Source organism: Mustela erminea, chromosome 6, assembly GCF_009829155.1.
Source record: "Mustela erminea isolate mMusErm1 chromosome 6, mMusErm1.Pri, whole genome shotgun sequence".
Classification (NCBI taxonomy): domain Eukaryota; kingdom Metazoa; phylum Chordata; class Mammalia; order Carnivora; family Mustelidae; genus Mustela; species Mustela erminea.
Window position 1 is genome coordinate 104,604,392 of NC_045619.1, and position 25,448 is coordinate 104,629,839.

Genomic DNA, 25,448 nt, shown 5'->3' on the forward strand with positions numbered 1-25,448 from the left:
TGGCTACACCAACTACCCGTTGTCACTGTCCCTAAGGAAAGAGATTCCACACGTTCCCTGTGCCTTCCATGTCAAGTTCTTCTCTGCACCTTCTTCCCTGGCAAACTGACGGCTATTGGATCTACCAACCCCAAACACCGTGTCTAAAGAGATTCCCCTTTTCCATTTGCAGGGAAAGAAACAAACATCTTCGGGATGAACAGGACATACGTTTTCAGGTAACTGCCCTGTGCTCCTTTTCCTGACAAGATTTGGGTTCCCTGGCACCCAGAGCCCATGCTGGGACTGGCCCAAGAGTGTCTTGATATCTGGTTCCTCCCTTCTGGGAGAGCAGACGATGGCATAGTTTGTTTGTTTTTTGGTTTTTGGGGGGTTATTTTGAGAATAATAAAAACACAGAGTGGCCTTCTGAGTAGCAGTGTGTGAATTTTCCATGAAGTAATGCACTTTCCTCTTGGAGTATAGAGACTAAAATGTTTGGGAAGGTCGCAGATCATGTGGACATGGACATGGTAGATGTTATCGAGGAGATGGCAGTCAAAATACCGCAATCCCTTTTAACCAAAATGCTCACACGTTTTTGGGGTTTTTTCTTCATTAACATTTGTAATCTCTTGATGAAAAATGTTGCATTTTTATACCATCATAGAACAAATTAAAAATGTATATTTCGCTATTAACATAGTTGATTCTAAGTACACATTTTTACTCTGTGGGGACCCCTGTTCCTCCGTGCCTGAATGCTGCACTTACATACTCTACCAGAGAGCGGAGAATCCTCTGCTGACTTACAGGTCTTTACTTGGAGCCACACTAAACAAAATCCAGGCTGCCATATTCTATTCATCTTCCCCTTTAGACAGGAACCACTGGATGCTCAAAGGGATGGGGAAAGGGGGTAGGATTCACCAATGCGATTTCCTAATCATCAGGATCTAGTACCTTGTGAATTTCTCCTGTGTTCTGGGGCAAGTGCTTAGCCTCTCCAAACATACCCTCTGCTCTCACACAAGGAAAGGGAATCCCTATCCTCTTTTTCTATATTATAGGGATTTTTGAGAAAAACTCTTGGAAAGAGGAGGGTCATAGGCTCTGAGCCCTGGGCTGGACAGTGGCCTGAATGTGGTCAGCATAAGGCAGCTGTTTTACAACTACAAATCCCTGAGGGGGCGGGGGGGGGGGTGTGGACCGAGTTCTACCCCCATTTCTTTCCTGTCCCTGACTGGCAGGAAACTTCTCTACCGCCCACCTCCGTGTACTGTCAGAGCGAGGCTTCAGCCTACACATGTTTGTTTGATGATGATAATGGTTATAATTGTTTTAGAAGTAACACTGAATTTTTTTGAAAACATCCAACCAAAGGTCACCCTAATCCTTTAACCTCACTTCCCTTCACCTGCCAAACTCATTTTGCTTTGAAAAGGAAATGGAATTAAGAACCCTAGTGGGGAATAGAAGAAAGAGGGATAAAATCATGTGCATGCTGAATAATAATTAAAGATTAATTTGGAATCATTATAGCCGTGACTTCAGGGGCCCCGGGAGCACGGCAGCCCCTCCTTGTCTCATTAAGAATCATTGGGAATCATGGGGAAGGCTGGTTAGCCAGAGATTCTGCCTATGATCTAACTCCCCCTCATGTCCCGGAAGACACCTGCCAGGGAGTGCTGTGAGCTGGGTTGTAAGCCCCCACCCGCCGCCGCAGGGCACCGGACTAATCGATCTTCTGAGCTGGTCCCTTTCTCATTTCTGGGGCTTTGGAAATAAAGAGAAGTGGGAGCCACACAAATGAGCGGGATTTAAAGATGCACCGTCTTTTCTGCCCCTAAATACTTTCCAATGCATTCCACGTAATCTCTTCCTGTCATCTTGCAAATCGTCAGTGCTGGTAATGAAGGGTCACAAGGTGGACCCCAGGCTCTAAACTGTGCATTGATTTGTTCTATTGGATTATTGGGTGGGAGACGGAGGGATCCTGATGAGAAACAATAGCAAAAGGAAAGAGTAAGATAATGCTAACAGGGAGACCAAAACATTGCTTCTTGCTTCAGAATTTGGTTTCAAGCCTGAACTTGGAGGTGGGAAAGTGGAGCCCTCTCTGCTCAAACATTGGGAGAGATCAGCAGGCGCAGGTCTGAGGGCATTTTGTGTTTCTACAGAAAGATAAGGCAGCCAAGGCAAACACAGCTGCTTCCAAGGCGAACTGGAAACAGAGATCTGGCTCTGTGATAGGCAAATACATGGATGGCAGAGGGATTCTGAGGAGGTAAGTGACCCCCGATTTCTTCATTCATCGTGTGTTCCTTGGTCTTGCTCTCACTGGGCTCTCACTGGGCTCTGAGTCCAGGGGCTCTCAGGAAGTGGCCCAAGGTGGGGAAGCCCAGAGTCAGTTGCACTCATTCCCTTCAAGTCTCAGAGGGCACGTTCCCTCTTATTCGGACATCCAGGTGGAAGGAGAACTGTGCAGGGCGGGCCCCTGGGACAGGATCGTCTTCTCGTGTGTGTCTGCAGATAGGAACCGAGGAGGTGCCGTAGATCAGCAGAGGAGAGAGACAGGCAGGACGAACGTGGTTGGAGGGGGTGGGGGGGGGGTGGGGGGAGTGGAGCGTGGCTGCAAGAGACTCTGCTGGGCAGAATGGATGCACCTGGTTTTTCAGGGGCATGACTGGCTCTGAAGCATAATTGAATTGTGGAAGGCCCCCCACCCCTGCAAACTGAGCTCCTTTCCAAACAGGAATGGGGCCTGTACTTGGCAGATTCCTCTCAAGGCTTCACATTTAATTATCTCAAAGATGACAATTTTTGTTGTGATTAGACAGCCCAGTAATCGAGTTTGAATCCCCAGAGGGGTGGCTCATCGTCCCTAAAAGAGACAAGCCAAGTCTTCCACTGTCCCTTCTTTTTTGGCATGTGTTCCATCCACATAGATGGCCATAGAAAGGTAAAGGCAACCAGACCCCTAAGTATCAAAGCCAGGGAGAAAGAGCATGAATTTGCTCATCCAGGAGACCCTGAGGACAGTAGGCATGAAATACACAATACGAGGAAGGAAGGAAAGTGACCCTGAAGATGTCAATGGGCTCATTGGTCAAGTCTTTGGACACAATCATCCTGAATTCTTTCTCTAAAGAGCTCAACAGAGGGGGGCCTGGATGGCTCAGTTGGTTGAACATCCAACTCTTGATTTCAGTTTAGTCATGATCCTGGGGTCCTGAGATCAAGCCCTGTGTCGGGTTCCACACTCCGCTTATCCCTCTCACTCTGCTCTTCCCACTGCTTTATCTCACTCTCAAATAAATAAATAAATAAATAAAATCAACCTTAAAAATAAAATCTATCTTAAGAAAAAATTGTATCCTCAACAGAAGGATACAATTTGGGATCCAGTTTTCTGCAGTAATGGTTGGCCTGTTGCTTGCTCTGCACAGAAAATATTCATTCAACAAACATTCACTGATTGCTTAATCTGTACCAGACATTCTTTGAATTCTGTGAAGTCTCCAAAAGTAAATTAAACATGAGTTCTGCCATCAACATCCATTATTGAGTGCCTACTATGTGCAAGATATTATGCTACATGCGAGGTATACAGTGGTGAGCAAAAGAGACCGTAGGTTTTGTAGAGCTTCGGGTGGAGGAAAGGAAACAGACAAGAAGCAGGTAGGTTGCAAATCGTGCACCCTGGATTCCAGAACAGACTTTGGCAGAGGCCACTGCCCTCTGCTGCTCATATGTAGCGCTTGGTGGCAAAACCAAAAATAAATGCTGTTGTGCTGATCTAAGGGTCCTAGGAGATGTCAACGGTGTTTGAGAATTTCCCAAATCCAAAGCTTTTTCCAAGAAATGCTTCCTTTTAGGGCTGTTTCAGTGGCCGTTTCTTTTTTCTGTTTGTAAGGCCTTTCGAGAAACATGCTGTGTGTGTATGTGCACTCTTGTCTGCTTGGGCACACACACATGCACTCGTGTGTGTAAGCAGAGTGGAAGTTGTTGGAATACTAATTGTGTCTGCAGGGGATAAGCAGTCTGTAGGCTTGTTAGACTGTAGAAGAAATGTGTTGGGAAGAAGGCAGTCAGCTTCTATTAAAAACTATGATTTTTATAAATAAGTGGGAAGGTCCCTGAATTGCTACAGAATTCTTTATTTTGTATCAAGGGACCCAAATTAAGTCACCATTTTTGTGAGCACTCTATCTTAATTTGTCTTTCAGAGTTGCACTTAACTTCAGAACAATGATACATGCAGTTTTTTCTTTTCCCTTCCTATTACTGCTCCTTAGGAAGAGTAAATAGTATAAGCCAGGGGCCAAAATGAGGGGAGCCTCCCTGTTCTGCATATTCCGTGACCTTCAGCTCCCTTCTGTCTCCTTTGGCCCTATCACCTCCTCACCTGATTTGCTTTCTGTTCTCCTTCCTAATCCTTCCATGTGTGTGTGCCTGCGTGTTTCTGTTGGGAACTCGAGTTACGTTTAAAACCTTTCTCAGCTTTAATTGTCTCCAGAGACCTGAACTCCTGTGCCAGGAAGGGTCTACAAGGCTTTTGCCCTGAAAACCTTCTGAAAATACAGCCTGAGCATTGACTCACATCTGGTTGCCCAGTTCCCTCCACCTCCTTCTGCTTTTCCTCGTTCTTAATGGTCAGATGCTTCTGGAAGCAAATATGCACATAGGCCTCCGAGGTCACTTACTCCTGACACTGACCCTGTGGCAGGGACATTGAAAGAGGAAGGTAGGAAAGGCAGGTAGAGGTACCCAGCCTGGCTTCTTCACCCATTCACAAATGGGCAGCTGCTTCTGAGCTCTTCCCGGACCAGCAGTCCCCCTCACTCACTTAGCTGAGGGCTGTTCTTTGAACACATCTGTTTTTGTGCATTGTCTTATGAGTGACGTAGGCAGGCTGCAGGAGCCACATTTTATGGTGAGGAAATTGAAGCTTGGAAGAGTTGAAGTGTTTTCCCTAGTGGCACAGTCAGTAAGGGCTGGTATTGGGACCACAGCCAAGGCCACCTGATTGTTAATTGAAGATGCTTTATTTCCAGATTTTTTATATTCCTTTTGTCACATCCTTTACTGCTCCTTTGTGGCACTTATCACAGCTTGTTGCAGTGTATTTAGTTGTGCCATTACTGCTTCAGCCCCCCCACTGAGCTGAGCATTCCGTGAGGACAGGGCTCTGTCCATCTGTGCTCGACTGTGTCATTAGGTAAATACCTGGTCGTAATCATCAACACCACCTTCCTCCTCATCCCCCCCATCATCATCATCACCACCACCTTCCTCATCACCACCACCTCCATCACCATCATCACCGCCACCTTCCTCATCACCACAACCTCCATCATCATCATCACCACCACCTTCCTCATCATCACCCTCTCTATCATCATCACCACCACCTTCCTCATCACCACCACCTCCATCATCATCATCACCACCATCTTCATCATCAACATCACCACTTCCATCATCACCATCACCACCACCTTCCTCATCACCACCACCTCCATCATCATCATCACCACCATCTTCATCATCAACATCACCACTTCCATCATCACCATCACCACCACCTTCCTCATCACCACCACCTCCATCATCATCATCACCACCATCTTCATCATCAACATCACCACTTCCATCATCACCATCACCACCGCCCTTCCTCATCACCATCACCTCCATCATCATCATCATCACCACCTTCCTCATCATCACCACCACCTTCATCATCAGCATCACCACCACATTCCTCTTCATCATCACCACCACCTCCATCATCATCGCCACGTCCATCATTATCATCACCACTACCTTATCACCTTCGTATTCATTAAACACTTTCAGAAGTGTGTTGGGTGAATGAGCTAGAGAATGCAGAGTCTGTTTTTATTTCCTTCCCTGGAGCTTTCCACCCCCAAGGTGTAATGCTTTTCTGTTAGTTGTTTATCACAGAGCTATTAGACATCTCTCTAGTTTCCATATTGACATATTTTATGATATTCTCCCCATTTCTCTTTCTTCCTTACCCCGTAATAGCCAGTCAGAGGAGGAAGAAGATGTGTTTGGCCTCCCAAGGAGGAGAAGCTCCCTTGGCCTGGGTGGATATCCCCTTCCAGAAGAGGAGCCAGGGGCTGAGGGTCCGCTCCCCCGGGCACTCCGCAGAATCATCTCCATTGAAGAAGACCCCCTACCCCAGCTCCTGGATGGCAGCTTTGAGCAGCCATTGAGCAAATGCTCAAAAGAGGAGGAGGTCTCCCAGCAGAGGGTGGAAGCACAAAGCCAGCAGGCCAGACCCTTGGAACCCATGCCTACATCTCCCCGAAGGCAGCCTGTTGGAAAAGAAGCCTTGTCTAAGGTAAGGACGCATCCTATGTTGGTTTCTTGATGTCACTTTTATGCATGTCCCCTGCATTTGAACCCAAGAGCCTCAAAGGCAGCTCAGGAAGTCAGATATGGCTGGTCTTATGAATCACCCTATTTGCCTCCATCAGATACCAGCTTGCCCTGTGGAACTGAGTGTCACCAGGGAGGCTCAGGGGTCCTAGTAAATTCTCTTTATAACTTCTGTTGTTTGCCCTTGTGTTCTCTTTTTCTGATTCAGATCAGAAGCATTTACTGAGTGACTAGTTTAGACAGACACCTTGCCTGGCTCTTAGCATAACATATCACATGCTTTAAAAATTATAAATCTTCTTATATTTTGTAACTGTTCTCAGCAAGGCCAATCATTGCTCTGTAAAGCTTACATCATCATCCCAACTGGCTAACCATCCTTTCATTCCCAAATGCCCTGCCTATTCCTCCCTAGAGGGTGCTCCTCCTGTCCCTCATCCCGCCTGCACTCCCCACCGGGGCTTCCTGCTCAGTGTTGTGGGAGAAGCAGGCCATAGTAACCATCTTCTTCTGGTTCATGGTGATGATGTTCCGCACCTTGTTTGTGACCCAGGCCCAGGTATAGACTCCTCCAGTTTCTCACCTCCCACTGGGCACTCTGAAAGTCTACAGAAATACCCATGACAGTGTGAAGGAGACTCCTCCCTGTACACAGGCGGCCCAAATGGGCATTTGGGCATTTCCAAACAGCTCATGTGGCAAGAACTTGTCCTACTGGGGCATGTGTACCGGGACTCCTTTCCAACCACTGCGGGGACTTCTTGGCGCCAGTTGTCATTCCTGGGCCTGGATTAAGATGCCTACATATCCCTTCTCCAAAGGACCCTGGGCCAGGGGATGAGTAAGAGCTGGATGGCACCAGTGGTGGGTAGCAACCCCTCCCTCCTCCACGCCCTTCCACGTTCCCTTCCACACAGACCTACACGTGCGGGCAGGGGACCCACTGGGATTTTAAATACCCAAGCTCTGCTCCCAAATGTAAAAGTGTAGAGAGGTCAGTAAGAGATAGGGTGAACGGAGAACGAAGCCTCCAGGGGTGCTGGGCCACGTGAGCAGATGGGGTGTATCAGCAGTGTCTTCCCCTGTGGCAGATGGGAAAGTAGAAGCCCAGAGGAGTGAGGTCTGGTCTGGTCCCCCAGGGACAGGAGCACAGCCTCTTCGCCCTGTGCTCTCTCATGGGTGCTGACTCCATCATGTGTGCTACCAACTAGCCCAGGACAGGAGCTGCCGCAGACAGGAAGTGTGCTCTCAGAGAATCACGGGGCAGCTTCCCCAGAGGGCCTGCCCTTTACAAGAGCTCTGTGAGGCTGGCTCTCCCATGCAAGGCTGCGGGGGCATCAATTGGTATAGCCTTTCTGGACAGTAGACTGATAATAAGAATTGAGAACTTAGAAATTCCACATCCTTTAAACCAGTACTTCTACTCCTAGCAATCTTTCCTAATAACCAAGTTCAGACAAAAATTTAACTCAAAAATGGTCATGTATATTAGCAAATACTTGAAAAATTCAATAGAATATTATAGCACTGTTAAAGATCACATTTTCAAGGGGCACCTGGGTGGCTCAGTCGGTTAAGCATCTGCCTTTAGCTCATGTCATGATTCCAGGGTCCTGGGATGGAGCCCCGTGTCCAGTTCTGTGCTCAGTGGGCAATCTGCTTGTCCTCCGTCCTCTGCCCCTCCACTCGTGTGTGCACAGGGACACTCTCTCTCTCTCTCTAATAAATAAATAAAATCTAAAAAATATAAAATCACATTTTCAAGAAACTTTTCTGACTTGGAGACATATTAATAATTTAATAATATATGAGAAAGAGTAAAATTGTGTATAATATTTCAAATCGCTTTAAATAAAACATATATTCATTCATCCACATAGAAAAAAGCCTAGAAGAAATGCATCGAAATATGAATAGTGCCCACTTCTGGGTGGCGAGACAAACTATGAGTAACTATTAGTTTCTTCTCTACTTTTCTGTTTCTCCTAATTTTAAAAAAATTGCCATGTGTTACTTTTATTTTTTTAAAGCTTATTATTACTTCTTTTAAAAGTAGCAGGACAGAGAATGAGAACAGATCTTATTCAGCGCCCTCCCCCCAATCTGGTTATGACGCTGAGGATTGTCCCCCAGAGGGGACACAGGGCCTATGAGTGGACATGAGTTGGAGTTCACAGTGCCTGGAGGTGGGGCCTGCCCAGAGCTGGACCATCAGGGTGTTGATCTCCTCTGGCCTACAAAACCCCCTGCTCCTTCTAGAACAGGGCTGACACAGCCTCTGCAGCCAGAACCATCTCCTCCTGCTCTGGGCTTCACATTCTCCGCCTGGTGACAGGCCTAGGGATACACAGATTGCTGCCCTGAGATTTAGCGACACAAATGACAACAGGAGGCTTGAGGCTGAGCAGGGATCCGCAGAGTCGATGCCCTTATGCATTAAAAGAATGTAAAAAATGGAGTAGAGGGTATAGTTTATGAGTGTGGATTTTTTTTTTAAGATTTTATTTATTTATTTGACAGACAGAGATCACAAGTAGGCAGAGAGGCAGGCAGAGAGAGGGGGGGAAGCAGGCTCCCCACTGAGCAGAGAGCCCCATGCGGGGCTCGATCCCAGGACCTCAAGATCATGACCTGAGCTGAAGACAAAGGCTTAACCCACGGAGTCACCCAGGTGCCCGTTTTTTAGTCTTTTTTTTTTTTAAGTTCAGATTAAACCCCTGTAATTGACCTTGAATTCCCTCTTAAGTACTGTGTGGAATTGATTTCTCCCCAAAAGGCTGTTAATGGCTTTTCTCCAAGGCTCAAGTACTGCAAATATCTGCCGCCACTCCATTATAGTATTTGCTGAACTAGAGGAGCTAATTCCCCCAAATCCGCTTCTAAATAGATCCAGAAGAGCTTCCTCATTTGGCCAGGCAGGGCTGGGCTGGGCCTGGAGGCAGGATTTGGGCGAGCAAACAAGCAGTCAGTGGGAAGGAGCGATCCTGCGGGCAAGAGGACTTTGGTTGCTCTGTGGCTCCGGCTGTCCTAGAACAAGTCCATTCCCCACCAGGCTTTAGGGTCCCAGACTAACTCACCGGCCGACATGCTCCCAGCCCCTGCGGGCCACGGGGGCAAGGAGAAAGAGCCCAGTGACTGTTGAGTCTGGAAAGCTCCGCCCAGGGGTCTGATCCGGCCTGGTGGATTTTCCAACCTACTGAGTGGAGAGCCTGTTTCCCAGGCAGACGGGGCCCTAACTGGAAGCTGATGAGGCAGAAGGAGGAGCACTGTGCAGGCAGGCAAGCAGGACCGTGCTCCATTCAGCCCAGGCTTTCAGTGATAGGGCAGAGATAAAGGCTCCCCTAGCCTGGGCCACCTCTGCCCCATGATTTACCCATGTCTTCTTTCTCGCCTTCCCCCTGCAGACATCCTACCTGTCCTTCCCCTGCACAGAGAATCTCTGCCTTCTCTTTAAGCCTCCACTCGCAGTGTGTCTACCCCTCTTCCGCCATGGACCCTGGACTCCCCCTCCCCCTCCACGCTCCCAGAGCAGTTAGAAGCTTGTGTTGAATTATTTGTTTCTGTGGCTGCCTCCATCCATCCACGGCCACCCAGGCCTGGCTCCCCGTCCCCATGTCCTCTGCCCAGGGTCTGCAGGACTGTAGGCAAACCACAAATGTTTGAGTGAGTGTCTCTCTTCCCTCCTGCTGATACTAGAAGGAGACCTTGTGCCTAGAGCCCAAAGCTCCTTGTACCCAAGACTGGAGTGCCCTTCCTTGTGTGGTCCACAGGCCAGGTCCCTGCCTTCCCCTGGACCCTGTAGGGACTGGTTGAAGGACAGGTCGTAGCAGGAGGTGGGGCTGGTGGCCATGCCAGCAGTTGGCCGGACTGTCTGCCATCCACAGGAGGAAGCCTCCCCCTCCATCCCAGACCGGCTCTTCAAAATTGTGCTTGTGGGCAACTCCGCTGTGGGGAAGACGTCCTTCCTGAGGAGGTTCTGTGAGGACCGGTTTGCCCCCGGCTTGGCAGCTACTGTGGGTGAGTTCTTGCACCACTCTGGGAAGGGGAGGGAGAAGAGAGCCCAGGAAGGGACTGGGGGTCCGGTGGGAGTGGCCGTAGGGCCTTGCAGGTACAGGGCCCCTCACCCCCCTTATTCCCCAGCAAGGCCGAAAGAGCAAGGTCAAGTCCTCCTCCTGCACAGTGCCAGCTGCTAAGCTCATTCCACACGGAGTGGAGCCCCTGAACACTTCCTTCGTCCAGCCTGAGGGGAACTGCAGCCAGCAAAGGTGGACTTCGGGCCCACGTTCCCCTCTGAGCTCATCTCTTTTTTAAAAAGATTTTATTTATTTATTTGACAGAGAGAGACACAGTGAGAGAGGGAACACAAGCAAGGGGGAGTGGGAGAGGGAGAAGAAGGCTTCCCGCCAAGCAGGGAGCCCGATGATGTGGGGCTCGATCCCAGGACCCTGGATCATGACCTGAGCTGAAGGCAGACGCTTGACGACTGAGCCCACCAGGCACCTCTAAGGCCATCTTTTTTTATCATTTTTTTCCCCTCCATTTTCAGCACGGCTTTATGCTTTTCCTGAACTGTGCACCCCAACACCACAACCCCTGCCTCCCCAATGGGCCAGCAGCTTCCTGCCCTGCCCCTCCCTAAGTGTGCACATATGTGTGCGTGTGTGTGTAGAGGGGTGCGGTGGAGGACAGTGCCCTGGGTGACTCCTTTTACCAGCACATGTTACCCATCTGCGGCCCAGGCCTGCTGGGTGACAGCTGGATTTCATCGTGGAAGCTCATTAGGCTCAGCTATTAATGGATGATCTTGGCTTAATGTGTTCCCACACTTGAGTAATATTTTATTCAGATAGAGGCCTTTGCTCTCTTCACCCAAAGTTGCTCATTGCACTAGAAGATGTGACAAGACCCAAGGGCGTACTGACTTTTTAGCTTCTACCTTTTGCTTGAATCACTCAAGCCAAAAATAAATCCACTGAGAGATTACTATGTACCATTTAACCACAGTGATAAGGCAGCTGTTCCAGAATTTGAAAACATACTGATGGGATAAGCAGATTTACCTTGGGGCTTTTGTATTTATCACTTCAGTCTGTCTTTGCACAACCCTGCAGGGAAAGAAAGTACTGTTATCAGCCCAGTATACAGATGGGGAAACTGAGGCCCAGAGAGATTGAGAGCTTGTCCACATTCCCTCAGCTCATTCAGTGCTGATATTGGTCCCTCACTGGCCCCTTCTGTACCACTCCGCAGTATCTCCTGAGCATACGGAGTTGTGCGTGCTCTCCCCAGGGAGGGGTAAGGACACTTGCCCATCCTGAGAGGTGGGCACGGGTTGGTATAGGCAGGGGAGGCTATTGAGGTTCAGTGGGACTTAAGGAGCCTGGGAATTTCATCTTGGCTCTGCCACTGATCAGCTGTGTGACCTTAGGAGGACATGTTACCTGTGGGTGCTTCGAGTTTTTCCTCCTGGAAGATTCGAACTAGGTCACCGAAGACAGCTTCCAAGCCTGGTTCTCTGTTCAGACCATCTTGGACCTTCGGCTGTCTGACAGGCTGGCTCTATAAGACAGGCTTCCCCTGCTCCAGAACCCTGCCTGGGGAGGCTCCATGATCTTTCCCTTCCTTCCAAATTTGCGCCTGGAGGAGGGTCTCTTCCCACATGCTTCAGGCATCCCATCCTTACTGCTGGGTCTTTTCCTCCATTGGTATCACATCTGGAACATTCTCCTGTCCCCTCCCTCCTGTCTCATTCCACCCAAAGACTGAGACCCCCCCTCCCCAGATGAAGAATCAGGCCCCTAACAGGAAGAAGGGGAGCCTATGACCCAAGCCTGGAGAAGTCAGGCCTTGCTGGCCTTGAGTGGCCCAATGTCCTGCAGGAACCAATGGCTGCCGGAGGAGGACTCACCCTCCTGGGGGCATTCCATGGGGGAGGCCCCCACAAGTCAGGGCTCCAGCACTGGTTCGTGGGAGATGGGATGGGTGCCAGCCCCTCGGCCCTCAGGAGTGTCCCTCTGAGTGACGCGCATGGCGCACCTCCCCCGTAGATGAAATCAAGGAATCAGGGGCCGTTTACATTTCCAACCTGTACCCCTGTGCTGGAAGCCTCTGAAAAATGAAAAATCAGACTAATTTGCACTTCCCAGGAGACCAATTATGGAAACACCTACAATTTAGGAAGGGAAAAATATCAAAGATTCCAAATCAGGAATGCCCTTCATCACACTGCGCAGAACATGCTGGAACAGCAGCTGAAATTAGTCTCCCTGCCACACAACGTGCCTTGTTCTGGTACACATGTCAGTAACAGATGTCACACCAGCCACCAGAAAGATGCTCCCTTTAAAGAGACAGAGGAGCCACAGAATTCTGCTCTAGGGGGACAGAGCTGTCTCGCCCTAGCCTGGGGCTCCGGCCATCCACCCCCTGTCAGGAGCAACCCCACCAGCATAAACAGAGTCCTAAGAGAGGCTCAGCAGTTCCCTAAATCTTTCCAGCCCCATCAAAAGGGACTTCAGGTTTCCCACTCCCTCATATGGACATGATCCCTCCTGGACTCTTGGCTTGAACACAATGTAAATGCTCTAATATGGCAGTGTGATTTGAGGTCCCTGCCCACCCCACCTTAGGACCAGTGGATTCCTTCAAAGGCAAGTGCTTGAGCCCCGTGGGTGTCCTGGAGATGTCAAATGATGGTTTCTGTAGAACGCTGGAGCTCATTTTGTACGTGACAGGACTGATTAATAGAAGCTAACCCTCCCTGGAAACTGGGACTCCGAGTCCTGTGCTCCTTCCACTGCCCCACATTGGTTCACAGCCCCCTGCCCTCAGTCACAGGCCACCGCCCAAGAGGTTTCTTCCAGAAGTTTTTTCCTAACATAATGCACTCTGCCCTTTTTGGCCACCAGTCTTTCTATCCCACTCCGCATCTCTGCAGAGAAATCCTGGAGTTTTTCTCTACCACAACTTTCAGCACCCCCCCCCCCACCATATCCCCCCACTCTAAATAATATCCAAGCCTGTCTTCTCCAGAAGGGTTAATGTCAGTCTTGGAGTCCATCAGCCCAGCTATAACCCACACTATCCCCCGACAAGACACGACGCAATTCTCAGCGACGGGGACCCCTGACGTGCAACTATCGTTCAGGAACCAGACACATTGCAAGTTGGGCGTCACTGCCGTGTGTTTCTTGAGTGCTACAGCTGAACTTCAAGATTATGAACTTCTGACCTAGCCCTCTACACCCTCCATCATCCCTCATTTGCAGATGAGGAGTGAAGACACCCCAAAATGACATAATGTCATCGAGGTCGCATAGCGAGTCAAGGCAAAACTGAGACTGGGACACACAGTGTGGGTTGCCCAGCTCCTGAAATGTTAGAACTGCCTGTGGTCTTAGAAAGCAGTTTATTCTAGGCTCTCTGGTCCTACGTCATTGTGTGTTGCCTGTGCTATTGGTCTCGGACTCCTTGTGTCTCCTGCCACCGCCCCCGGGCTCCCCCTTGGGCTTCTCAGTTTCCCGGGCCTCTCTGTCTGAAGTTGCAGAGACAAGTACATCATGTACCCAGCTGGGAGTCCCAGCAAGCTCACCAGGGCACAGAAACCACTCTGCTCCTGGTAAGACAAGCTCCCTGTCCTCCAGCAAAGTATTTGGCCAGTGAGATAGAGCAAGATCATGACCACAGCCAAGACCCATGGGGCACCACCTGCCCCTCCACCTGCCTGCCTTTCTGTTCAGGAGAGGGCTCTGTCCTGGGAGCTTTGGACCATCACCTGCTTCAGATCAGACCCCGAAGGTGTGTCAACAATGGTTGACTTTCTCCTGAGTTGTTATCAGAAAGGGGCGTCCGCGTGACTCAGTTGTTAAGTGTTTGCCTTCAGCTCAGGTCATGATCCCAGGGTTCTGGGTTTGAGCCCCACATTGGGCTCTCTGATTGGCAGGAAGCCACTCCCCCTGCTTGTGTTCCCTCTCTTGCTGTGCCTCTCTCTGTCAAATAAATAAAATCTTTAAAAAGAGAAAAGGAAAGGGAAAGAGAAGGAAAGGAAAGGAGGCAGCTCCTTCAGTCGCCCAGAGCACAGACTGGGACAGTCTCCCAGATTCAGCACCGCTAGTCATAATCTGTTTTGTTGGGAGCTCTAAGCCCTGGGCTTTCTAGGTGAAATGAGGCTACCAGGTGTCCCTGGGTACAGGGCACCGTTGCAAAAAGAATGGGCCTCAGAGCTGGGCTTGTAACTCGCTAATGCCTGTGAAGCAGAGGGCGTTCAGAGTCCCTGCTTCGGGACTTAGGTCTGACATTCTAGAAGTGGACGACTCTCCCTCCCGCCTTCTTGCCACTCCTGGGCCCCTAGTGCCCTTCGCTTTGCCTGGAGATGGTTGCTGGGATGCCCTTTCCTATTTACTGCCTCTCTGTCATCTCTTTTGTTTCTGTGTCCAAGCTTCTGTTGCTGTCCCTTACTGAGCCGTCCACAGCAATCTGTTAGGATGGCCCAACTCCTTCCCCTGCGTCTTTTTGAAGGTGGCAGGGGATGCCCTCTAGAACCCAGATCAGATACCATGAGGGAACAAGACTTTTTGAAAAGTGCTAAACATTTGTGAACATTCTTACACGATGTAGGAAAGAGGAATGTGTTCTTAGAGAAACTGCATTAAAGTCCTTTTCTCTGAGGGCCACTGTGGGGTACAGACCTCGTCTCTCTGGTGCAGGACTCTGGGTAGGGTCGAGGCCACAGAGAGATGGTTTTGACTGGCCCAGTGGCTCGGATTAGGAGCTCAAACCCCATCTCAGGGGTGAATGCTGCTTTTGACTCCCTCGCTTGCCACTTCTCTTCTGACCCTCCGTCCACCTGCCACGGCTCCCCTCTCCTCCTATCCTTTGCTTTGGCCGATGGACGTCTGAAAGTATGATCCGTCCCCCAGGAATAACTGAACTTTGTTATGGGAACTTTGAAAAGGATTTTAGGGAGTAGCGGGAGAAAGAAATAGGAGGATGGTCTCTTCCTCCTTCATCTTTGCAATGAGGGAGTTAATTCATGAAAAATAACAAATATCTTCACCTTGGTGTATCATTTCTACATATGGGATCTCACTTGAGCCTTATTATAGAATCCCTAAAGAGGGTGTGAATTACATTGCAGCGAGGAAACTACAGTTCAGAGAGGTTAAGCGATTTGATCCACACCCCGCAGCCTGCTCAGAGGCAGAGACAGGACCAGCGCTCAGCTTCCGCACCTCCCCGTCCAGGTCCCCACATCCCCTCCCTGGGGGCGGGGGCACCTTCTCAGGGCGGTTTGTCACCCCTGGCCTCACAGGCTTCTGGACATGCGGGGAGTCTGGGCATAGTTCTCTGATCTGGAAGTGATAGGCTCCCTCTGCCTTGTAGGCATCGACTATCAGGTGAAAATGATGCACGTTGATGGCTCATACGTGGCCCTGCAGCTGTGGGACACGGCGGGACAGGAGAGGTGAGGAGCGCCCCTGACCCAACCCTGCCTCCTCCACCGCCCACCGAGGGGGCCGCCGGGATGCCTTGCAGCCCCTGACATGTGGCCCTCGGTGACAGGTACCGCTGCATCACCCAGCAGTTCTTCAGGAAGGCCGATGGCGTCGTCGTCATGTACGATGTCACCGCCAGACAGTCGTTCCTGTCGGTCCGGCAGTGGCTGAGCAGCGTGGAGGTGAGCTGGTGACCTAAAGCATTGACACGGACTCCTGCCTCCCCCTTGTCCCCGCCCATCTCCTGCCCGGCCCTCCACACTTCCAAAACCTGAGTCCAAACCCGCCTTCTCCAGCAACACACCGGTTCCCCTGTCCATATGGCCGTTCACCCAAGCCCAGCCCTCAGTACTGGGGTGAACGAGACTGACTCAGTCCCTGCCTTCACAGAGGTGGGGTCTTGAGAAACAGATCACACCCTTGACTGTGTCATTACCGTCGCCATCAGTGCCTTGAGGGAAGGGGCTAGGATTGGGCAGGGGCTCAGAACGGCAAGAAGACAGTGTTTAAGCGGAGTCCCACCCGTGTTCTTCCCTCTCTCGGCCCTCTGTGTTGCTCTGGCTCCCGTGGGCCTAGCTATGCCCAGCCCAGGAGGGGCTCCACACAGTGCATTGGGACCTCTGTCACAACCCTCAGCAAGAGGGGAGGCTGATCTACATACAATGTGAGTGCCCCCTGGCTCACCGAAAGGCCACCCTGGGCGGGGCCCACAGGCGACAGCCCTCTTCTTTGAATTCTAGATTAGCTGTAAAACTCAACTCCCTTGATTTATACTCCCAGGAAGTTGCTTTGCAAGTGTTTTGTACTTTCTGGCCACCTGCATGCTCTTCCTCGACCACTCAGATGCAGCCTTCTCAAAGCCAAGGCCAGGGTGGACAAGGCACATACTTATTTGAGAGGACCTCCGAGGAGTCTTTAACAAAACGATGAGCTAGGATGCCCCACCTCCTTCTACCTGCAGAATCCATGTGCTGCTCATGCATTTGTCTAAAGCACAGCCAGGCACTGTTCTAGGCTCTGGGAATGATAGCAGCAGGTAACAGACAAGGTTCCGGTCCTTGTGGAGTTTACCTTCATCCCTCTGTTCCAGCCCCGAAGACCTGGCATAGTCCTTACCTGCTTACCACACTGTAACACTGCTGTGAAGGACACAGTTGTCAGCCCAGCTCCCTGCCTCTGGGTCTCCTGAGAACTGACCCTGTGCCTTTGCCACACTGTGTAACAGGCACCTGGCATGGGGCCCCGCAGAACTAGCGCTCAACAGATGTGGGAGGCATGAATGGATACGGTATCCTTGGGTGGGCAGAATCCTGGAGTTGTTCATTTCTTCATCCTTTTGGCCCTAAGATCTGTGATTCCTCCCACCAAAATCTGTTTCTCTTCGAGTTTGGATTGGCGGGGCCATTCCTTTCTTCTGTGAATCCACATCCTTCTCATTTCCAGGAAAAAGAAGGAACAAGAGTGGAAACCAGACTCAAAGCTTTCTCTGAAATTCGCTTCATACAAATTATCTCTCAAAATGATGGTGCTTGAGGAACTTACAGTAGAGAAAATGGAAGTTTTAACATGTAGCGAATGGCTCCAGGCCAAGCTAACAAAGGAGGCAAATGGGATGGGTAGTCTGGAAGCAATAGGACAGGATTGTTGTTTGTTTTAATAGTGCGGCCCATTTATCTTCCTCACAGGAAACTAAGCCCCAGGAGTGACACTGGGGATTAGCTATCTGCTGGTTCTCAAACTTTCTTCTTGGGAACCCTGGGAACATAGAGACTCCCCCCAGGAACTGGGGAGAGCTCATTCCCCAGATCACTGAGAGCCCTTTCTGCTTCGCTCAGTTTTCTCAACTGGAAGTCCAGGCCCAGTTTTGTTAGACAAGAGGGTTTCCCTGTGAAAAATTACTGATCTAAAACAGCCATCTCCTTCTCAAAGGAAGACGTCGCGGCCGTGACCTCTGTACCACCCATTCTCTTCCCAGCTATGTACAGTGTTTTTAAGTTGTTGTTGTTGTTTTTTTTTTTTAATTTATTTGACAGACAGAGATCCCAAGTAGGCAGAGAGGCAGGCAGAGAGAGAGGAGGAAGCAGGCTCCCTGCCGAGCAGTGTGCGTGACGCGAGGCTCGATCCCAGGACCCTGGGATCATGACCTGAGCCAAGGCAGAGGCTTTAACCCACTGAGCCACCCAGGTGCCCCAGCCAGCTATGTACCCATTGTCCCCAGATAGCAACATCTTGAGACAGACTGGAGCAGGTAGAGGCAGTTTAGTCTGGGATGACTAGGGATGGAGAGAGGAGGCAAACTTACAGAACCATGCTCTTTGCCCTCAGTAGGGGCTGCTGCTTCTGAGGCCCTGGTTGTGCACCCAGAGCCCAGGATCTCGCTGGAGAGGTGGAATATCAGGTTGAATTTGGCAGCAGTGAGGCCAAGAAATCCCAGAGGGCCACCGCTGCAGCTGGAAGCACGAGCCCCGGATGTCCGGCGTGTTCCCAAGTGGGGTAGGGCTGAAAAGCACTGTCAACATGTACCCAGCAAGAGACCTCAGGGAAACCCTAGTGTCTCGATGGCCCCCTGGGGAAGCCACATGGAAAGGCACTTAACCCAGAATTCTCCAGGTGAGGGTGGGACTTTTCTGTATCGTTTGGCCTTTAATGTTCCTTCTCAGGAGTAACAGCAGAAGGTTCGGGTAAACTCTAAATGGGGATGCCAAACCCGGACGGTCAGGATCACCTGGGGTGCTTTCAGACAAAACAGAGGCCAGGCCTTATCTCCTAAATAGAATGATTCAGGGCCTGGAAATATATTGAAGGGGGAGAAAAAAAAAAGAAAAAGATAAAGAAAAAGAAAAAAGCAGCCGTCCCTTGGGTGATTTGGCTTCTCAGCTGCCATGATCCAAGCCTGAAAAGTGCTTCTCGAAGTTTAATATGCACAGGAATCTCCTGGGTGCCTCGCTAAAATACAGAATCTGACTCCGCAGGGACAAAACCTTAGTTAGGCCCCGAGGTTCTAACAAGTTCTCAGGGAGGCCCGCGCGGCCAGCCAGGCCGGGTACCACCCTTGGAGAAGTGAGGCTCTGAATCACTTGCAGAGATGCCTGCGTGCCTTCCCCCAGGACTCTGCTGCGTGTCCCCCAAGACTCTGCCACGCATCCCCCACCTGGTCTGGCACGGGGGAGGTCTTGGGGTACCCGGTGCGGGGACCCAGCCCAGTGGCCCAAAGATTGGAGACAAGTGTGGCGGGGGGTGGGGGGTGGTTATGTGAACGCGTGAACAAGTGTCAGACGGTGGAGTGTGTGTTGAAGGTGCAGAACAGTGGGATCGTGAATGCAATTATTCTCGAGATTCTTGAAAAGCTGAAGTCATTCTGCCTTGGCAACCAGCAATCAGGGGGGTCAGGTGACAGATTAAAACCTGACACCTCATTTGATCAGAGGGAACTGAAAATAATAAGTACTTTGTATTTGCGGAGCACCTTATTTTTCCATAGAACTCCAAGCACTTTGCGAACTCCCTCGCCCGGAGAAGGGGGGGTGGAGGGGGAGCTTTAATAACAGGCTTCAGAACCTGAAGCCTTATTATTAAGTGAATGCTGGCCAGCTGTTCGCAGCGCCCCTTCCTCCCGCAACCTGAAAAGCAGTATAAGAAGAAAGGGCTTAAATTGCCACAGATTATACATGCCGAAGACTCACTCTTGGAAGAGGTTGTGCGGGGTGGGAACAGATGCTTGGGGTGGGGGTGGGGGGCGCTTTGGTCCCTGAAAAAGAAGTTCTTATCATCCCAGCTCCCAGGAAACTGGCCAGTCACCCATGACAGAGTGGAACGGAGGCTCTGAAAGGTTCCTCCTGACCCCCACATTCTTACAGCGCATGGCTTTTGATCCTCTGGGGGAGGGGGTCAGGATGGAGGAGGAGTAGGCACAGATGAAAGGACCCTAGAAGATCCTTCCAGTCCCCAAAGAACCCATATCCTTTCCCGTGAGAGAGAACTGACTAAGGCTTGTGCTGCTTTATGAAGTGGGAGAACCCCCCCCCCCATGGCTGGTCCCCTTCCCCCCCACCCTCGTTTTTCCTCCCCCTACGCAGCCCTACCTTGCCCCCAGGCCTTCTGTCGGTTTACATTCCTTATATACCTTATAGCAAATCAAAACAGGTAGCCATTCCAGCCACCTGGGTATGCCCAGCCCTCCCCTGCCTCCTTCTCATCCCTGCTGGGGAGGACTGGTTTAATCTAGAGAAGAAACAGGTGGCACTCTCAATGTCCCGTGTTTAGACCATAGGACCAACTGGACATCTGGAGACTTTGGGGCCTGGATCAGGGAAAATCAGATTTGGCACAAGCCTGAATGGGCTGGTATTTTCCTCAAACCCAGTTTGTAGGTCCCCAATGTCTGCAGTCCGGGCATGTTGGACTTCTTGTTTCAATCTTTCGGCACTCTGGTGGCCCTGTATTCGTAGGCCTGTAAGTCTAGGAAGTGGAAAATGACAGAAGTCATTAAGCCAACAGAATCTGCATCTCCAAACTGGAAAAGAAAAAAGGGCGGGGGGGAGATTAATTTAATGCAGCCTCTTGTTTTATAGATGAAAAGGCCTGAGATCCAGAGAGAAGAAGTGACTTCTCCAAAAGTACCCCCAGCTTGCCAGACACCCAGCCAGAGCTAGAATCTAGGGCCCTGCCACTTCATTATGCTGCATTATACATTATGTGACAAGAGAGTCACATGGTCTGTGGTTGAAATCTGCTTCTAAAAAATAGGTGTTCATTTCTCTTTTCCATCCTTCCCACTTCGCCTCAAAGCACAATGCTCCGTTATAGCTCAAAGGGGCCAGGCCCCCTCTCCTCTCCCTTCATGGACCACGAGCTAATTCTCGAATGAGAATCTCTGTCATTGGTGGCCATGTTCAGCACAGAGCAAAAAATAGCAGTTTGATTTTTTCCCCCATGTTCCAAGTTGAGCTTGAAGTGCTGGCAGTTTAAAACGACTACACAAATAAATCTTGTTTTGACTCATAGTCCAGGGGGTGGATAAATATGGAAACCCCCAAGATATAATTTTGCAGTCATTTTTTTCTTAGCATAACTACATGCTTTAATGTGCTGAGAAATTTTTTTGTTCTGGCTCCAGGGAACTAGCAGCACTATCCTGGCTAAGTGCTTTTTCTTGCCTCCCAGCAATTGGATATTAACACACGCGCGCACACATGCACACACACACAGACACACACTACAGCCAAGCAAACCCAACAGCTGCACGTTCTGAGCTGAATGCCAGTCCTCGGCTCCAAGTTGACAGCTCATGTTATTTAAAGTCAGAGGTGGGTAATCTTGTGAATTTCAACACGTCTGTCTTCCAACAAGCTCAAGTTCAAAGAAAGGCAACTCAGACGGTTGGAGGTATGGAGAGGCTTCTGTGCCGGGTGTCAGCGATAGGAACCTGCTGCATAGGTCCATCTCATAGCTCACTGAATAGAGTCTTTGAAAAGGGGTGGGTCCCCCCCTCACCACAGAGGTTGTGTGTCCAGCTAAACAACTTCGATTCCTTCCCTCTGCCCTGCCATGCCAATGGCATCTATAGAAATGTCACCAGAGGTGGGATGGACCTTCAACAGGAGGTTGGACCTTCAACCCTAACCCTAACCCTTTGGACTTTAAACTTGGAACAGGAAACGTTGCTTCATCTGGTCAGATCGAGCCTCTTTGTGCCAAGCAGTGCACAAGCAGAACAACTAGCTGGGTACGTGAAAAGCATAAGGTTTGGGCAGAGAGCTGAAGACTTGAGTTTCAAGTCAGAGAGGACCTCGAGACATCTATCCCAGCCCCCTTCCTACCCCTGGCCTTGTATCAAAGCCTGTTGTTGGGCCCTGGTGATGAAGACTGACCCCCAGGATGGATAGCACTCTCTGGCCTTGTGCGTGTGCCTACTTATTTTTGCCATCTCTTTGGAGTTAGGCCTAATTCTTCATCAGTGGTGGGCCAGGGCCTGTGGAGAGGGAAGCCAGTTGTCCACAGTATTCGTATTAGAGAGGAACAATGAGGAAAAACAGAAGCCACAACTCTAGCTAGGGGGTGGGGGTGGAGTGGGGAGAGAGGTAGCTTTTTTCCACTCCTTCTAAGGTGTTTTATCTTTATATCCAGGCATTGCTTTAAAAAAGAAGACTGCCCCCGCTTTCCCTCAGAGGCACCCCTGTGTTTGTGGTGCTCAGGGCTCAGATGCTGGGCTTGTCATTCTTCCTTATCTGACCCCATGTGGCCATTTGGCACCCACCACCACCTTGGCCAGCGGGGAGACTGAAACCATCACTCATTCTAAAATACCTGTATCCGGGTTCGAATTCTGCCTGGGGATTTCAAGTCCGATGCTCATATTTTCAGAGTTTCCATGTCAAGAAATCCCACAAGCCTTAGTCATCCCTCACACATAAATCTACAAATAACTCTCATGTGCTCTACAACAGCAAGCCTTTTGGCCCATTTCCCTGCTTCCTCCTCTTTTTTTCCTTTTCTCTGGAAAAGTCCTCGCACAAGTTTCTGCGGCACCACACAGTCCGAAAATGGGGCTATTCCCATTCCCGAACACTCTGGTAATAGGGAGCCACAGCAGGTCTCCATGCCGGAAGTCATTTCTCATTTGCAGATACTTGGAACAGAGTGTGATCCACTTAGCGCCTCAACTACAGTGTACATAATCTGATCTATTTCTGATGGGTTGGAAGACGCATTCCAAATCAGGCAGTGCCTTTGCGCCATCATCACCCACATGAGTTACCATCTGACCATGGGTAAATGGAGATACCGCTTTGAGAGGGTTCTAGTTAATAAGACACTAAATAGCAGAGAGTTCCCTGGAAATCAGAATTTAGAGAAAACCGTTGGAGAATCGTGAACCTGTATACTGTAGGGTCCTCATAACTCAGTAGACTTTGCTGTTGTTCTGTCGGATTCTCTGAGTCTTAACATTCTCGTGGAGGAAATGAGAATTTTTTTTTTTTTTCCCACTATGGAACTGCAGTAAAAAGGAACGTGTACATTGAGGAGCCGTGGAGGCTTAATTTCAAATCTAATTGCATTCAAACTTAAAACACGCACCCCTCTCAGATGGACGTGGGACATTTATTTGAAGTGGTGCGATCTAGTGGTTAAACTCTTGGCAAAACTATAAGCAGTTGTCGGCTTCTGCCATCCCCCAACCCTCTATTCAGTAAAACATTTTAGCTACAATGAATAACTATTGGTTACCAAATTATTATTAAAAGCCCCTAATTAAATATCTCGCTAAGTAAAAATAAACTGCTTACATGTGAATATTACCATATTAACTCACTTAATAGCTGTGCGCCGTGGGCCCTTTGTTTGCCCTCCTGAGAGGCGCATGAAGTACACACACAGGATGCAGGACTCCAGGGAGCAGGCCCGTGGCTGTGTACCATGGTCACCGGAGGAGTAAAGAAAGTTGACTCTGTGAATACACCTGTTACTTGTGGCCCCAGAAGTGGAGTTTCTAGGGCACTGAGCTCTTCCCACGCGGGTTTCTGTCCAACCCCCCGTTGCCGGGGGTCTATACTGCCCTGCACGGTCACCTCAGATTCCATACACAACAATCATAGACTGGGTGCTGGGGACCCAGTACCGTGAATCAGAATTGGACCCAACCTTCAGGGAGCTTATGTGCCCAGTATAGGGCCCCAGTATAAGCAGCCCCTAGAACTGCTCCGAACCACATTGTCTTAATTCCTTTGCTTCATTCTGGTTCATTTTGACTAAGTCTGGTCACTTAGGAATGTTTTCAGGGATGCTGTCACCCCTGGAAAGGGACACCTAGTTCACCCGTGTCTGCTGTCCCCTCATCCTGTTACCCACAGCACAGCTGGGGAGCCTGCATGTCCCACCCAGCAGCGATGAGTGGGGGGGGAGGGAGTCACTGTACAGCCCAGTCTGGGGAGCACCGGGAGGCAGGCCTGAGGCACCTTGCAGAAGCTTTGTAAACTGAGGCTATCGGAGAAGGTGACGTTCCGTTTCCGCTTTTGGGATGACCCTATTCTTGCCTGGTCTATTGGGGCAGCAGGGGACTCTCAAGCCAGACTGTAACTTTCCCACCAGCATTTTAAGCCTGCCCTTCTGGGGTTTCCTTATGGATGCTTCTCTCATTTAGGGGATTATCTGTTCTGCAGGAAGCTGTGGGAGACTATATTCCTGTTCTTCTGCTGGGCAATAAAATTGACAATGAGAAAGAGCGGGAAGTTCCGCAAGGCCTCGGAGAGCGGCTTGCCAAGGTAAAGAGCAAACGTTTCTGACTCTCTGGACAGGGTGGGACCCTGAGGGCAGTCAGGCCTGTCCCCAAGAACCTGGGAAGGAACTTTCTCTGGAAGCCCCCTGGGAAGGAAGCAAGCGGGCAGGGTTGGTGTCCTGGCGTCATGGGAGTGGCCCATGTCCTGCACACGTGGTACTTTCTGTAAAAGCCACGCACTGCAAGATAGAGTTGGCAGGGACTAGGGTAGGGGGAGTTTTCCCAGACTCTCTTTCTTGGGACTCAGAATGATAAATTGTTAGATAGTAATAGGTTACTTACTTAAATCCCCTATCTGATACTCAAATCCGTTCTTTTGCATTTCTACTTGATCACCTCCAGGGATGAAACACTCACTATCTGTAAGACAGCTTGTTCTTCTTTGAACAACTCTGTTAGAGAGCTTATCCATTCTATCAAGATTGAGCCCCGAGCTGTGAACTTGAGATAAACTCAGAGCATGCACTCGAAAACACAGCATTAAAATATAAGCATCAGCCCTCTTGCCCAAGCTGGGGACCTATAAGGCTCAATGGAAATCAGGCAGCAAACGGTGCTCGTTCCTTAGCTGTCTCTCCTGCCTCCGAGTGGTTTTCAGGAAAGTCTATGTCTGAGAAAATGGGGGATTCCAAACTTTTTAGTGTGCTTGCTCTAAACAGGGACTCACGGCCCCTGAGGCTAGGCAAACAGGCACAGAGTCTAAGGGTCAAGGAAAAAAGGAGGAAGAAGGGTGACGAGGTAGTTAGCTGCCTGTCTGCCCTCCCTGACCCCCAGTACTGAAATTCGAAAGAACTCTGCCTACGGGTTTCTCATGTCTCATCTGGCAGAAAACTCTGACCAGAACTGATGGGGAGCTGGTCTTCATTTACCTTGCTTGAATGAATTTTCAGATGTTTCACCAAAGTAGTATTAATATGTTTGATTATAGGGTGCTGTCCCAGGCCCACGGACGGTGACACAGTATAGACATCTGCTGTGTCTCTGAGACTCAGAATCTCTGCATCCCAAAATACATCTGGATCCAAAGATTTTGATTAATGAACAGCAGGCTTGTGTTTTTATCACCCCATTTTTTCCCCTTTTGTCTCTTTTTGGTCAGTTGAAAGCAATCAAACAAACAAAAACGAGGCTCTGAGCCACTAGTATTGATCCAGTTTCTCACAGGTGTCCTCACTGGTGGAGTCAGGAAGCCAGCTGCAAGGCAAAGCTTGTCTTCGAATTCTAGATCTTGTGAAGTCTCCCTCCCCCCATCATGGAGGTTTTATTCTTCCGAATTCTAGATCTTGTGA

General features: G+C 49.9%; 1 protein-coding gene across 10 annotated transcripts in view; it reads left to right on the forward strand.

The window, feature by feature from the left end:
* CRACR2A (calcium release activated channel regulator 2A) overlaps positions 1-25,448 on the forward strand; it is a 196,540-nt gene that overhangs the window by 155,837 nt on the left and 15,255 nt on the right. For 6 of the 10 annotated variants that reach the window (XR_004287068.1, XM_032349078.1, XM_032349082.1 and 3 more), the window contains 7 exons: positions 173-218; positions 2,160-2,266; positions 6,034-6,352; positions 10,275-10,407; positions 15,772-15,853; positions 15,952-16,066; positions 24,044-24,145. Coding sequence is in view for 7 of the 10 variants with exons in the window: in XM_032349078.1 (XP_032204969.1) it covers positions 173-218; positions 2,160-2,266; positions 6,034-6,352; positions 10,275-10,407; positions 15,772-15,853; positions 15,952-16,066; positions 24,044-24,145 (904 nt within the window). In the remaining 3 variants the exon portion in view is untranslated. Of the gene's footprint in view, positions 1-172; positions 219-2,159; positions 2,267-6,033; positions 6,353-10,274; positions 10,408-15,771; positions 15,854-15,951; positions 16,067-24,024; positions 24,147-25,448 lie in introns of those variants that run through there. The other 4 variants (XR_004287069.1, XM_032349084.1, XM_032349083.1 and 1 more) reach the window with 4 other exon arrangements.